Below are 14,562 nucleotides of genomic sequence, written 5' to 3'. Positions count from 1 at the left end.
TGTGTCGTCTTGAAAAATATTTCATTGTACATGGTTGAGTGAGACAATCAGCGGGATTATTTGGGATTTTCAGGCAGGGCAGGAAATGCCAGCTTGAGAAAAAAAACTCACATGACTGTGGTTGTACCGAGGTAAGACAAAATAAAGCACGGAATCAAAATTGGACCATTGATCTGAAAGTTTCATTTTCAAACCCAGAGGGATGAAATGAAATCTACGTCATTCAATTCAAAATCACAACCTACACTTCCTCTTTCTAGAAACGTATTTTCTTTCTCTCCGCCTCATCCCTCCTTCAAAGCGGCTGAACTTTTTCCGCCTCCCCTCACTATCTCGTCGTACCTCCGACAAGTGGAGTCCTCTGCATCACTTGACTTCCAGTTTGTTTTTTAACCAACAACCCATTTGCTCACACTGGGGGTAAGTTTGTTTTTTTCTCATTTTCAGAATGCCTTTGAAAGTCATTTGACAAATACGGTGATATTTGCATGACTCCCACGCAACATTTTGGCTCCGTTGCCTTCAGGAAACCAGCAAAACTGCAAACTGCAGACACACTTCCTGCGCTTATGGCTTTCTGTTACCTGCCTCCAGAACAATAATACTTGATAAAGTTGTTTGTATTTCCCAAATGCTGTCACGTAACTCGATCATATTCGGCGGTGTCCCGGTCACATTGCTGTCAAGGAGTTGATTTTTCAATTCAGTTCAGATGCAAAATCCCGTCTTTGCTTCAGATATGGCCGACTCCACCGTCACTAACGTCTTGCTCTTCGCGGCCTTCCTCGCTCTTCTCGTGTTGCTGGTCATCCTGTACAAGAAGTTGAACAGGGAGACGGACGGGAAATACGCCTTGCGACGCGTCGTCTACGAGGAAGGCGGTCTACGGGAGCGGGCGAGAAGGGCGGCGGCCGCCCTGGGAACCCGTCTCGGGGTCCGACCGGGGCCCCGTCCCAAGCGGGACGGCGTGGAAATGCGGGACTTTGGGGAGGAGCCCGCGCAAGAGGAGGAACGTAGCGGGAGTCCGTGTAGCGACCTGCCGAGCGACGAGCCGGTCCAGGCGAGAAGCGACGCAAAAGAGGAATCCGGGGGGCCCGATGTCTTTGTCGTTTTAAATCACTTCTCCGGGAGCGTGGTGTGGTCTGAGAGGGAGGCCGCGTGAGAGCCTACTTGTTTGTATGTTTGCAAAATTCAATCGTCAATAAATTTCCGGTCCTCAAACATGAGACATTTCCCATATTGTGTCGTCGAATGAATCGACGCCGTACCTTGAAATATCGGGGTTTCAGAAATCGCCTTCCGTCGACGGACGTCCGACCCATTCGGACCGGTAGGCGTGGCGGCTTCCCTTCCGAATTGGACGTCCGTCACCGGGGGGCAAAAAGTGGGCTTGAGTAATATTTTTTATTTGACAGGAACACCACTCTCTAAGTGGTTTTCTGAAAAATCGGACTCAAGTAAAAAAGTAATTGGTGAAAAGAGTACTCAATGAGTAACTGCTTATGTCTGAATGTTTTTTTATAGACAATGGTATATTCTTTTCTTAGCACAACATCATCTCAAATGTATGGATGACGACGACGACGTGCTGACAAAAGAAAATACAGAACTGTTATCGGTAGACTACTATAACCGCTGGCAAAAAAGGCAGTCAAATCTAATATGCAGAATGGACTCTAGTCTAGCGGAGTCAGAGTAGTGTTGCATCCTCACAAATCCACTCAAGTCAAAGTCAAAAGTTACTCCAGTAAATGTAACGCATTACTACCAACTTCGGCTAGTGACAAATTCATTGTCCGTGTTTCAGACATAAGTGTGGTGGGCAATTTTTTTAAAAAACGCTTCATTTTTTTTTTGAGAAACTGCACAATAGAGGCAGTCAGACATCCGGGCATGAATACCTCAGCAGCCACAACAAAGGCTCGCCATATTCAAAATGGGGCAAGCAGAGCAGTTGCTCTGTCACGCATTGTAATACAAATGCGTTGAACTTTGGTCTTATTTGCGGTCTTTTTCCGTCGGAATGACTAAAAGTTGCTGTGTTGCGGGTTGTCGCACAAGGAAGATTTGAAGTTCTTCATTCTTCCGACAAACAAATGGTTGAAAGCAATTCAGCCAGGAACAGTAAAAGAAGACGGTTCCGTGGACTATTCTCGCCTGTGGGAAAATAAATCCAAGCACATTTACATTTGCAGCCGACATTTTATTACTGGTGAGTAAACTTGAATCGATGTTTTTTTTTTTTTTTTTGCCCCAATTAGCTACGAGGATTCAATAGACTAGGCAGTGGTTTTTATTACCGTAACCGGCAACACGCAAAGCGTTATTTTTCTTTTGCCGTGAACTGCTCTGATTAGTCAATCGGTATATTATTGGCCCGGTGGGAACGGGTTATTTTGCCGTGACGTGTTTACGGCTAAATAACGCTTGGAAGCGAATGACCGGTTACGGCAGGAATAATCACTTCGTATATACCACCAATTATCGCAGTTCCACACAGTACATATTCCACATCATTGATAAAGGTCATCTTACTGGGTGACTTTATATGAGATGTTTCCCAACTCCACTGCAGGCCATTCCTTTGTTTATCCAGCTATCAGCTGTGACTTTGTATGGGCAGAATTGCAAGCCAATACACGGCAATTTTAAATTGTATCGCCTCCTCGCGTCTGTCGGCAGCGACCTGTGATAATAGTAAGCCATGTTTAAGACGTTTTTATGAAAAAAGATGCAAAACACACCTGAAATATATGAATTTCAGACGTTTGTCTACGGAACGTTTAGCTGTGCGTGCCCCCTTCGCAAAATGGCGACACATTGCTAAGCGAGGTGACGTCATCGTGACATCACACCGACTTCCTCCACAAAGCCGACAACGGTCCAATAGAAGTAAGGATATTCTGCCATCCATCTGCCGAACGGGGATGTAGCTCAGTGGTAGAGCGCATGCTTCGCATGTATGAGGTCCCGGGTTCAATCCCCGGCATCTCCACTCTTTTCGTTCCATTTTACTAACGACTTTCTTTTTCTACGTTTCTGTTCGATATGGAGAAAAAAAAAGTTGAAGCGATAGCGATTACATTCAGAAAACGATGGTTTACGATTGGCTTTTCTCCATTTTGATTGGCTGTTAGAGCATTCCACGAGACAACATATCTTTTTCTATCATAGTTCGACTATTATCGCGTACGATATGTATGTGTAATATAGTGTATGATGTATGTACTTACATTGTGTGGTTGTGAACCTCCTCCTGGCTTGCACAGCGCAGACTTTTTGACTTTGACTTTGATCATTTTATTCTCCACACCGTGCGAAGACATTTCTGTCTGCATTCACTTGTGCATACCAGAATGAGCAAGTTGCGCCATCGATCTATCTGTTTGAATGAAAAGACGTAGATAAAAGTGGGCGGGGCGGCGGTTGCTGCGCGCGTCCATGCATGCGCGTCGTCATTTCCCCACGGTTTTAGTTTCGTTTTCCCCGCTAATTTTACAAACCCTTTTGAGAAGATGGCACAAAAGAAAAAAAGACGAGGAGTGTCCTACTTTTCAGCAGGAATGGACAGAGGAATTTGCCTTTGTGGAGAGAGCAGGGTCTGCGGTGTGTCTAACATGCAATGATAAAATTGCATCTATGAAAAGGTCAAATATAAAGCGGCACTTCGACACCCGCCATACTACATTTGCATGGAAATATCCGGTGTTCGGGGGACAACAGGAAGAAAGCATGTCAAGAGCTTCTTACGAGAGTGCAAGCTAGTCAGTAGCAACTCCGTGTTTGGGCCAAACAAGGTGACTGCAATTCGCTTTAGCAAACGGGAAGCCATTCACAGATGGGGAGTACGCCAAAGCATTCACGCTTGATGTTGCCAATCAACTTTTTGACGACTTTTCGGATAAAGACAAGATTAGTAAACGGATAAAAGACATGCCCCTGTCAGCAAGAACTGTTCACGATCGTACCATCACGATGTCAAATCAAATTGAGGCAACGCAAGTGAAGGACATAAATTAGGCTCCATTTTTTTCCCCTCGCTTTGGATGAGTCAACGGACCTAAGCAATTTATCACAGTTCAGCGTGATCGCAAGGTATGTTGTCGGTGACACACTACATGAGGAAAGTCTGGCAGTTTGGGCTATGCAAGGAACAACAAGAGGGGAGGATTTCTTCAAGTCCTTCATTGAGTTAGCTAAAGAAAAAAAATCGACCAATGGACAAACTTGTTTCGGTGTGCACTGATGGTGCTCTGTGTATGCTTGGAAAAAAGAGAGGATTCATGTCGCTTCTTCGTGAACATGAAAAGAGACGTAGCCTACGTTTCTCAATGCCTGCATCACGCTGAACCTCATCAAGTATCAACCAGACTACAAAGCCATCAGCAACACCATGCAGCACCCGAAGTCGCATTCATGGTAAGAAATATTCGTCATTGATTAGCAACAGCATAACAATGTTATTCAAAAGAATTCAGAGACTTACTGTACTTTAAAAATGTTGAAATGACATCAAATGCACACATTACACATATTTTTAGTTTTAAACATATTGTATGGCTCTCACGGGATTACATTTTTAAAAATGTGTTTATGGCTCTCTCAGCCAGAAAGGTTCCCGCCCCTTGGTTTAGAGGAATAGGTCGCTCAACAGTTTTAACAAGTGTCCATATCTTAACCCATCAGCATCTGTAATATAGGACTATCGCAAGTCATATCGTGCCTCCACATACTTTTTCCACTATTGATAAGGTTGCAAATAAGAGACGGTTGGGAAACTTTCCATTGGGAATGTAACGTAGCAACATTTGTGCCCTCCAGGCACTTCGCCGCAGTTTTTACGAGCCGACGTCGGCGCCCGGCCGGGGATGGCCGCGGGAGTGGTAGAACGACGTCGGTAGCCCGACGGCGTACGACACGGAAGCGTGCGCCGCCATTCAACCGTCAACAACCTCGGCCGGACCTCGCCCCTCTGGGCCTCTGCTACCTCATCGACTTCGGGAGCTTGACTCCAATCGAAAAACGGCGCGCCGTTTTGCCGTACCACTTAGTATCGGGGCCTCTGCCCGGATCCCGGGCGCCCGCGTCGGGGCCTCGTCCCGGCGGCGCCGATGTTTCCGCGAGGCCGAACGGGATCGGAGGAGCCGATGGGAGCGGGTACCCCGGCGGGGCGGTCAACGATTGCCTCTTTGGGGACGGCCCGCGCCTGCCGGCGGTGCGCACCGCTCCTCGGCGTCGAGGCGGAGACGCTTTCCAGCGCTCGGACTCTGGGTCGCCGACCGCCGCGGACTACGGTCCCGTGCCGAACGGTCACCTGATCCACGCGGTGGCCTTCTCGCCGACACTCCCTCGATTGCCCTCGATCTCGCCCTCCCTTCACGGGACATCGGGCCGCCCGGGGATGGGAAATCCGGTTTTCGCGCACCCGCTCTCCCTCCTCGACTTGGCCGCCGCCCTGTCCCTCAACTCGGGCCGTCCGTCGCCCCTGTCGCTTCCCCCTCCATATGTCATATAATTAAAGAAAATGTGTCCTCTTCAAAATATACAACTGTTAGCATGAGCATAAGAGAGGTGCCATTTTGTTCCCTCTTCTTGCACTGACTAATAAGAATAAGGAAATCAAACAGTTATCTGCTGCTGTCGTTGTTTAGGATTTTGTCAAAGTGTCAGGTGAGAGTGCATCCGGCCAGATGGGCGCGCCTGCTGTTGCCCACGTCAGAAAATCAAAAGCCCCTTCTGAAGAAAAGTCACAGAAGGCTGTCGCACCAGTTGCTCCGCCGCCATCTCGGCCGAGCGCGCAAAGGTGTCGCTTTGATCGCCTTACGGTACGTCGCCTCGTTAGTCGGCGGGATTGCGCGGGGCCCAAAAATAAACTCTCGCCGCGCGTGTTTGTACGGCACAATTGGTAGTATTGACGGGGATTTTTCTTCCTTCTGCGTCCCTAACGGGACAGGTTTGCCTAAAAATGCGTTTTCGGGCCTCTGAGGTTTGGACAAAATAGTCATCTTCCTTCACCGACTACCACAACGCATAAAATACATTGTGACGTCTCCATGATATTTTGTGAATGAATTTAACCGGCCGCAGACGGCGCTCGCCCGAGCCAGATGGAGGTGGGCCTAATGCCAGGAGATTAGCCGCAATCCAAGAAACGTGACTCGCCGACACGCTTCGCTTGTTGGTAAACAAAAACTAAATGGCCCAGAGAGAGTAGCCTCCCCTTGGCAAGTGTAGGAAGCACAGTCACCTTCAGAGGTGGATAGACTAGTCAAAAAATGGACTCAAGTAAGAGTAGTGTTACTTCAAAATAGTATTACTCAAGTAAAAGCAGTCATCCAAAAATGTGCTCAACTAAAACATTTTTTACTAAAAGAATACTCAAGCAATGTGGAACTGCTTACAATGTCTTTTTTTTTTTTGGTAACACTTTGACAGTGGCGTTAATATTATACAGTACTATAACTACTACTGTACAAGACCATAAGGAGTTGGCTTCTTTTTTGAGGCAGTTATTAGAAATAACTCGTCATGATACGCTAAGCCTAACCTTTCTTTCTAGAAATCAAAAATGCTTAAATCCAACTTTAAAACTGAAAGTTTGTAGAATAAATGATGTTGGGGGCGGGGGGCTACGCTGGTGTAATAAGCTTCCTTGTGGCTTTACGGGTAATCCGTGACATGGTGACTGATTGGCCGACAACACCATTTAAGTCACCATATGGGGATGAGTGGATTAGCGCTATAAAAGAGCGACGTGCCACAAATCACGCCGCCGTTCAATTCAGCTATCGGAGCGGGAGTGGTCGTATTTTCCTCCTCGGTCGATCAACCAAATATTCTTGGAGATGACCGTCATCAGAAGCGGCAGACCGTAAGTACCTAACAGATGGTTTCTTTAGGTTAGACAAAAAATAGGTGAAAACTTGAGGAGTGAAGAGGTTATTGCGGCAACTTTTAGTGTTCTTTTTGGCCACAGCAACGTTACGCTAGTTCCTGATTAAAATCCATCTCTGACAAACTACTTTGAGTCTTATGCAGGGGTGAAAGTGGTTCGAATTTCTTGCCGGAACTCCCTGACGTGAAGGTCGCTACGGAACCAGAATTTTTTTTTCTTTTTTTGGGGGGGGGGGGGTTCAAAATTACTGAAATGCAAAGAAAACTGTTTTGGTCAGTTATTTCTGTAACACATCAAAAAAACTGATTTTCATTCCAAATTGTTTGTTGTTTTTCAATGACTGCAAAATAAAAGTTTACAAAAACAGCAATAACTCCAACCTCCATCTCCTAATTTTTATTTTCCCTCATTTCCTCACATACTAAATGCCAAATACCTAACTATTCGATTACGATTACGATTCAGAGGCTCCGATTCGATTATAAAACGATTATTGATGCACCCCCGTCCTTTTATTTTCCTCTCTTTTTTTAATTTTTTTTAATGTTTTGTACATTAGTTCAAAATTGTTCAAAAATACTCTCAGGCTAAACCACACTACTATTTCAGTATCAAGTTAACATATAGCAGTAAACAAATATACAAAGATAACATTAAATAAAAAAACTCCAGTCCCCATTCTGTATCAGCAGCTTTAAACTACATTCAATTAATTTAATGTTGTGAATCAGCCATTAAATTTGTTAAAATTGCTCCCGTTATTCCATAATTTCCCTTTTGTCTACTTTCGACATGTGAGTGTTTTAAAACTATTGTAAAGATAGAGTCAATGAAATATTTTACCGATTTAGGAGTATTTTAGATAAAAAAGTTAATTAGGTTTGCTTGGAAGGTTCGCCACAACAGCCTTGCAGGGAAGTGTACTGCTTTAAGATGGCGGCCGTCTATAACTCCCGCATCTAGCTTTTTGTCGATGTGCTGCCAACACTACCAAATCTATAATGCATCTAGTCCTATATAAATGATATCCACCGTGACATTATACGGATGTACTTTTCTAGCAGCTTTTCGGCAGCAGTCAGGTATGTTGTTGTGTTTTTTTATCTCGTTGCATGAGTTGAGCTAGAGCCGTGAGTTGAGCATTGGCATTACCCGAGGGGCCGGGTAATGGGAAGCATGATGTTTAGCCGCTCCGTTCCGTCCCGAACACCGCGCGGCGCGCTGAGTGTTGTGTACTTCCGCTTTACTTCGCATACTTTAATAATCGGAATTTGGATGTTTGTGAATCGTTCTCGAATCATCCACGGCCGAATCGCGAATAATCTAAGAATGGGAAATTTTGCACACCTCTAGTAATATGGAATCTATTTTGAAGATCACGCAAACATTGACTTTTTCAAATCATAAGGAAATGAATAAGTAGCCTAACACTAATGGACAAATATAAGTCCAAAGTGCACATTGACGGCTAAGATGTTCTCAACCTCCCCATCAGAGCAAATAAAACGAAATATGATAAATAAGCCTCCTTTACTCTTGCCTTGCTCTTATTGACCTTTTTTTGTTGCATCAATTCAACACTTTTTTTTTTTTTTTTTTTGCCCTTTCAGAAAACATTCACATTTGAACCAATCGGAGCTAACTATCTCTGGTGACCACATTTCAGTATGTCAGCCAATTGAATGGATAAATGAGTCCAGGGGTTTTGCTTTGCTGCGTGCATTCGCACATTGATGTGACTCGTCATCGTCAGACTCAGATAACTGCAGCAGCTGGGGAAACCTCCATGCTGTCCGTGCGTGGAATAAAATGAATCATAAATATCGGAGGAAACGGATTACGCTACACAAGCCCTTTATTATGCTTGATGTCAACACTTGTGTATGTCAATCGGATGTTGGTAGATTGTTTTCTTCTTGAAGATAAAATGCATGTGTGGCAGCTTTGTATTTCTTTTTTTTTTTTTTTACATCGCGTTTCGACAGTTGCCGTCATATTTTCGGAATCAAAGCACCGTATATCGGAACAGCGTTCTGGCACTGAATCTTCTACCGGAACTGCGTTCCTGACCGTTCTGGCCCACTTTCACCCCTGGTCTTATGTGATTGTGAATGTTTTCCATTTCTGTCATTATGATATTGATATGCCTTGACGTGACGTGACGATGCGATGCGATCCCCTTAAAATGTAGGGGAGGTCAAACAATGAGTGCGCGTAAGCTCTTTAACCTGCTGACGCGTGATGAACTCGACATATGCTGCGGCCAGCTGCGCATATACACCACCTGTGCGCGCCAGACGGACGGGATCTTAGCGCCGACCTTTCAGTTATCGTATCGTTTGTATCGCAGGGTCCCGACGGTTCCCGTCAAGAACCCGAACGGCTCCGGTCCCGTTCGCCCCGCTCTCGCCGGTGGGTGAGATTCTTAAAAGTCGGGACACGCGGTTGTGCAAAAGCTGACCGTGTTGTCTTTTAGGGATAACCTGCATCCTGATGAGCGCGGCGGGGCTTCCCGTGTGCCTGACGCGCCCCCCCGAGCCGGCGCTCCACCCGCCTCCGGTCAACGAGAGCGACATCGAACCCGTGCAGGGGCTGGGCCACTGCTGTCGCAAAAGCACCACCGAGAAGCAGGCCCGCAAAGGTCTTTGAAGAGAGAGTCAAAAAAAAAAAAAAAGGTTAAGAAGTCATCTCGCTGCAAAAGACTTCACGTCCCACTTGATTGTCACAGGTCGAAGTTCCGAGGAGGTGGTCGAGAGGCACCTTCAGAAAGTCCGCAATCCCCCTGAAGAGGTAATTGTCCCAAATGGTTTTAAGGGCTCAAATTTGGGGCCCCCAAAATGTGGAGGCTCCAGAACTGAGCCAAGGAAACATTGTGAATCTCAAAATTGTATTAACCCATGTATCCCTCTCCTTATAATAACATTTCGAGCCCCTCCCCGACTTTGAAATTCTACAATTTGATAGCGGGAACAAAGTGTGGAGTCGGGACTAGCATTGTGCGCCCTCCCTCCAGGACTGCACCATTTGCACGGAGGTACTGGCCGGCCCTTCGGGCTACGAGGGTCCCGGCGGCGTGTCTCGGGCCGAATCGGCGCGCCGTCTGGCTCGGTGCGGCCACCGGTACCATCTGCGGTGCCCGGTGGCCATGTACGACAACGGCAACAAGGACGGCAGCTTGAGATGTGCCACGCGCGAGACCGTCTCCGGCGTGAAAACCGGCAACCAGCCGCCCGGCAAGATGGAATACCACGTCATCCCCCACTCGCTCCCCGGGCACCCCGACTGCAAAACCGTCCGCATTATTTACAATATTCCTCCCGGCATTCAGGTAGAGCCGCCGTACGCGTTTGGGAAGACGCCCCGACGCTAACCGACCCTCTCTTCAGGGGCCGGAGCACCCCAACCCCGGCAAAGTCTTCACGGCCCGCGGCTTCCCGAGACACTGCTACCTCCCGGACAGCGAGAAAGGCCGAAAGGTGTCTGCTGCTTTTTGTTTGTCGGTTCCGACATGATATGATATCTGCCAATATTAAAAAGTCAGACCAGGGTCTTCCATTTATTTCATAGGTTAATTATTGAACCCAAGAAGTACACTACTTGGACGTATTACTACTACCTCCATAGGAGGGTAGTAACACTGTACTATCATTTTTCCAATTTGTGCAGTATTCACACTTCATTGAAGTATATATATTTGACTATATTGGTACACCGAGTTAATGTCGAAATTGGCATTAGGAACCGTGACTGAGAAGGGCCTATTTTCCTTTTCCAGGTTCTGAGGCTTCTCCTGGTAGCGTGGGACCGCCGCCTCATCTTCTCGGTAGGCACGTCCGTCACCACGGGCGAGTCGGACACGGTCATCTGGAACGAGGCGCACCACAAGACCGAGTTCGGCTCCAACCTGACGGGCCGCGGCTACCCCGACCCGGGACACCTGGACAACGTTTTGGAGGAGCTCGAGGCTCAGGGCGTCGCCGAGGACCGACGTCTTCCCGGGGAACGCGCCTAGCGTGGCGTGGCGTGGCTTCCCGGAGGGCAGGGGCGGGGGAGTCCGTCGAGCTCGCCGTCACCCGCCGAGTCTCGCAAAGGCCCGATTCGCTCGTACTAGCAGGCGGTCACGGTCCATCCGCTTTCTATCTTAGCGTGACATTGTCGGCTTTTTGAAAACTTGAAAGCCGATCGCTTTTAATGGGACAAATTGAAGTAGGACTCCTACTTTCTCATTGATTGACAACGGCGCTCCGAGGACTTCCCCGCCCATATCCGAAAGGAACGACGACATTGGTTTCGGCGCATCCAGTGAGTGAGCGAGTTCTCGCTCGGTACGCCTGGCGATGGAGGGCGCCTCTTTGTTTGAGTTTGCCGACCTCTAGAGGTACCTACCGTTTGGCAACCGCGTTCCATTTCGACTGGAAAATGTGGTTCCTATTTGAATTTTGAACTTCCATTTTGTATTTATTTGCTTTATTTTGACCCCTTGATGGCGATAGACGACTGATCCGTTTGCACTGGGAGGGGCTGGCGGTGAGCTTTGAAGTTATTGATGTTTTGTGATTTGTAGTTTGTTTTTTGGGGATGTAAGCATTTCTATTTTATGTATGATGTACAAACCTTGTATGCAGGTATACAAGAAAAAATAAAGTTGTGCTAATTTACCATTTGAAATCAGCACAACTGAAATTTTCAAGCTTTCGTCCGTTATTTGGAGTATTCCCAACTCATCAAATGAACACCGTCAACTTATATAGCCAAAGTTGTGCTTCCTTACTGTCAGTTCTGCTTATTTAAATTGTGAAATTTTGCCCGAAAACAGTCTTCTTTTTGAACATATTACAAGCTTAGGAAAGAGATTTCTTTGACCAAAGTAACATGAATTTGTTAACAGCAGAGGAAAACTACATTTTGCTGCTTTTTGATATTTAGTTCACTGTAACAGAGAATGGCAGATATTAACACCACATCCTTCATTTTGAAATGTTGATCCTAATTTGACATTCCTATATTAAAAGTAAGAAACGACAAGGACCTGATCAGTGCCGGCTGGCCGGCCAACTGGCCGGCCGGGTCGATCTGTAGATTAGTCTGTTTCCCGGATTAACAGTCTGGATGGATGAGCTCCACTTGAAACCCTGCAACAAGAAATAGCCAGTTGGCCAAACATGATTTTTGCGTATGTCACGTTCACCTTATCTGTGTTGTGGCCATTTTGTAAACGATGTTTTTTTAATGACACATTTTACGAAGGAAACAAGGTGTGCGTAATAAATTTTTTTATTTTATTTTTCCCGTCAATTTCTCCAGAAATTGCATTTTGTCATAAATTGACTTTTACATTGATGAATGTATTTATTCATTTAAAAAATGAAGGTGAATGAATAAAAGATAATTATGTCTCATTCAAATTGTATGTTTCTTTTTGAAATGACTTGCCTTATAAAGGGTTGACCAAAAAAATGACAGTTGATCATTTTGATCTCATACTCGGCCTTTCAGGAGGAAAAAAAAGTTGATTTTACTGTCAGCCCTCCCAATTCAAAAGGATTGGACGTCTATCGCCGTCAATGGCACCGAAGCCCTTTCCGGTTGGCATTGCTCTTTGAACTACCGCGAACATAGGCTATTTGAGTCTACGACCATTCGCCGCCATGCAGTCAGAGTGGACCAGACCGACGCGTGAACGGCAGCTAACGCGTTGAAATGAAACGAGCGAGCGTCGCCTTCCTACGAGGCTCCCGTCCCGTAATGAATAGAGCGGCTGGCGTAGCGTGAAACAAAAGCCAGCGTCTGGCCGACTGGCCTCGCGGTTCCCCTCCCCCCAGCGCTGGCGTTTCTGCAACGGCTCTCCGCTCACACTGCTGCCTTTCAGCTAAAAGCTTTTTATGCGACAGCGAGGGTGGGAGTGGTCGGAGGGGAAAAGAAGGGCCGCCCTCGGCCGTCGCCAGGGCAACTGTGACATCAGCGAGCACTAAAAGCTTTTAACCGGATTCCTCTTCCTCTTTAGGCCCCATTTCGGGAGGGGGAGGTGCAAAAGCAGGCCGGAGCGCGCGTGCTTCCCGCACCCTGTAAAAAGCCTTTCAAATCCACGGCGTTTTAGGGGCAACAAAATGGCAGCGGGGGACGATTTCGGCTACCTGGTTCCGCCGCCTCAGGGCGAGAAGCACCGGCGGGCCCCCAACTGGACCGACGGCGAAATGAAGGCCCTGCTCTACGTTTGGGAGGAGAACCACAACGAGCTGAAAACCAGCAAAAGGAACGCCAAGGTTTACGAGAGGATGTCGCAGCGCTTCTTCCGGCTGACGGGCGAGCAACGTTTTAAAGAGGAGATCAAGATGAAGATCACCAACATGTCTTTCCAGTACAGGCGAGACCGCGGCTCACGATTCCCGTCCGTCCGCTCTCCCCCAACGCTCTTGGTTTTCTAATCGATTTTCCAAACCCGTAGGCGACTTAAGTCCGTCGCCGCGGAAAGCGGCGAAGCGCCCGACTGGCCTTACTACAAGGTCATCGAGAAGATCCTCTCCAAGCCGCCGGAGGTCGGGCGAGCGGACCGGGCGGAGACCCGGGCCCCGTCCGGCGCCGGGACGTCGTCCGGGCCGCCCTCCGCCGCCGAGGCCGAGGCCCCGCCGGACGAAGACGGGGCGCCCGCGGGCTACCTGCCCGAGTATACGGGCTCCTCCGACGAAATGGAGATCAAGCAGGAGCTGGACTCCTGGAGCTCGGACAGCGAGCGGACGCAATGCTCCGGGTAACAGTCTCGCCGGGAATTCCAAAAAAAAAATAATAATAATAATTGATTTGGGGGTGATCGAAATGCCGATTTCAAAACCGCCGCTCAATTCTCAAGGATTCCAAAATAGGGACTGACGCTGCTCGTTCACCACCAAAAGTTAGCATTAGCTGAAAGGAGATTTGTAGTGGAAATACCTGTAGTAAGTAAACATACTTGTCGTACAAGCGCTCAACGTATCCCGATCTTACTTCCGCAACCCGGACGAAGGCAAAGCAGTTGTCTCGTCATTAGTCGATCGGTGGAGGGACGTCGGTCGTAAAGGCACGATGGGAACAATTTCCGGGCTGACTTGACAAAGGGGAAAATCTCAGTCGAACCATGGAGAGGCGTGCATTTCCAGAAAAGGCGTTTCTTGAAAGAGGAATAATCTCGCTCCTTTCAACCTTTCGAAAGTTAAGTCGGTATATAGTCACCTTTGCACTTGTCCTCGCCCGCAGCTCTCGGCCCGTTCCGAGCACCGAGCGGAAGAGCGACCTTTCCGTGAAGCGCAGGAAGCTGCGGCTGATGCGGGCCATGCTGTGGCAACAGAAACGCTCCAGCCGGGCCGTGGAGGACACGTGCCGGGAGGTCCGGCGGGCCTTGCGCCAGCAGAACCTGCTGCAGGTCCAGTGCATGCAGCTGCAGGAGCGCATGATGAACCTTCTGGAGAAGATGATCCTGCCGCCGCCGTCGCCGGTCACAAGAACCAACGCGCCGCTCCCGATGTAGCCTCCTTCTAGTCTGTGTTCCGTATACAAAGAAAAGGCACGTCTTACTTTGTGGTGCTTTGCTTTCCAATTAAAATAGTTTGACAAACATTTATCTTGAGTGGGTTTTGTCATTTTTTCTCTGGCCCGGCGGTGGGCCGTTGGAGTACTTTGACCCCAACACAGCT

The 14,562-nt window shown here is 47.7% G+C and overlaps 3 protein-coding genes and 1 non-coding gene across 5 annotated transcripts; all 4 read left to right on the top strand.

Moving 5' to 3' along the window:
- Nucleotides 1-149: 149 nt before the first annotated feature.
- On the top strand, nucleotides 150-1,226 carry si:ch211-119e14.1 (uncharacterized). Its single transcript, XM_057854143.1, has 2 exons — nucleotides 150-420; nucleotides 738-1,226. Exon 2 carries the CDS (start codon nucleotides 740-742, stop codon nucleotides 1,160-1,162), a length of 423 nt encoding a protein of 140 aa, XP_057710126.1. The 5' UTR covers nucleotides 150-420; nucleotides 738-739; the 3' UTR covers nucleotides 1,163-1,226.
- Nucleotides 1,227-2,923: 1,697 nt separating this feature from the next.
- On the top strand, nucleotides 2,924-2,995 carry trnaa-cgc (transfer RNA alanine (anticodon CGC)). The gene has a single exon. It is a non-coding gene; the product is annotated as a tRNA-Ala (tRNA).
- A 1,307-nt stretch (nucleotides 2,996-4,302) lies between these two features.
- dtx4a (deltex 4, E3 ubiquitin ligase a) lies at nucleotides 4,303-10,923 on the top strand. Its single transcript, XM_057855411.1, is given in 10 exon segments — nucleotides 4,303-4,419; nucleotides 4,822-5,571; nucleotides 5,652-5,825; nucleotides 6,738-6,871; nucleotides 9,246-9,307; nucleotides 9,372-9,536; nucleotides 9,624-9,685; nucleotides 9,909-10,223; nucleotides 10,282-10,371; nucleotides 10,671-10,923. Coding segments are annotated over 10 exon segments (2,106 nt in total). The 3' UTR covers nucleotides 10,908-10,923.
- A 2,064-nt stretch (nucleotides 10,924-12,987) lies between these two features.
- msantd1 (Myb/SANT-like DNA-binding domain containing 1) lies at nucleotides 12,988-14,500 on the top strand. 2 transcript variants are annotated; one of them, XM_057854142.1, is made up of 3 exons: nucleotides 12,988-13,253; nucleotides 13,341-13,643; nucleotides 14,126-14,500. In XM_057854142.1, exons 1-3 carry the CDS (start codon nucleotides 13,003-13,005, stop codon nucleotides 14,394-14,396), a joined length of 825 nt encoding a protein of 274 aa, XP_057710125.1. In that variant the 5' UTR covers nucleotides 12,988-13,002; the 3' UTR covers nucleotides 14,397-14,500. The 2 variants fall into 2 exon arrangements, with proteins under 2 accessions (XP_057710125.1, XP_057710124.1); XM_057854141.1 differs by having other exon boundaries at nucleotides 12,988-13,259; nucleotides 14,126-14,499.
- The last annotated feature ends 62 nt before the right edge of the window (nucleotides 14,501-14,562 follow it).

The sequence above is a fragment of the Corythoichthys intestinalis genome, chromosome 13, assembly GCF_030265065.1.
Source record: "Corythoichthys intestinalis isolate RoL2023-P3 chromosome 13, ASM3026506v1, whole genome shotgun sequence".
NCBI classification, from domain to species: Eukaryota; Metazoa; Chordata; class Actinopteri; order Syngnathiformes; family Syngnathidae; genus Corythoichthys; species Corythoichthys intestinalis.
The sequence above is the reverse complement of the archived record's forward strand: the minus strand, read 5'-3'. Positions and strand labels throughout refer to the sequence as shown.

Coding starts and splice junctions, on each gene's coding strand:
- msantd1 (XM_057854141.1), top strand. CDS start 13,003: ATGGCAGCGGGGGACGATTTCGGCTACCTGGTTCCGCCGCCTCAGGGC. Junction 13,260..13,340: donor AACATGTCTTTCCAGTACAG/GCGAGACCGCGG, acceptor CCAAACCCGTAG/GCGACTTAAGTCCGTCGCCG. Junction 13,644..14,125: donor GAGCGGACGCAATGCTCCGG/GTAACAGTCTCG, acceptor CCTCGCCCGCAG/CTCTCGGCCCGTTCCGAGCA.
- si:ch211-119e14.1 (XM_057854143.1), top strand. CDS start 740: ATGGCCGACTCCACCGTCACTAACGTCTTGCTCTTCGCGGCCTTCCTC.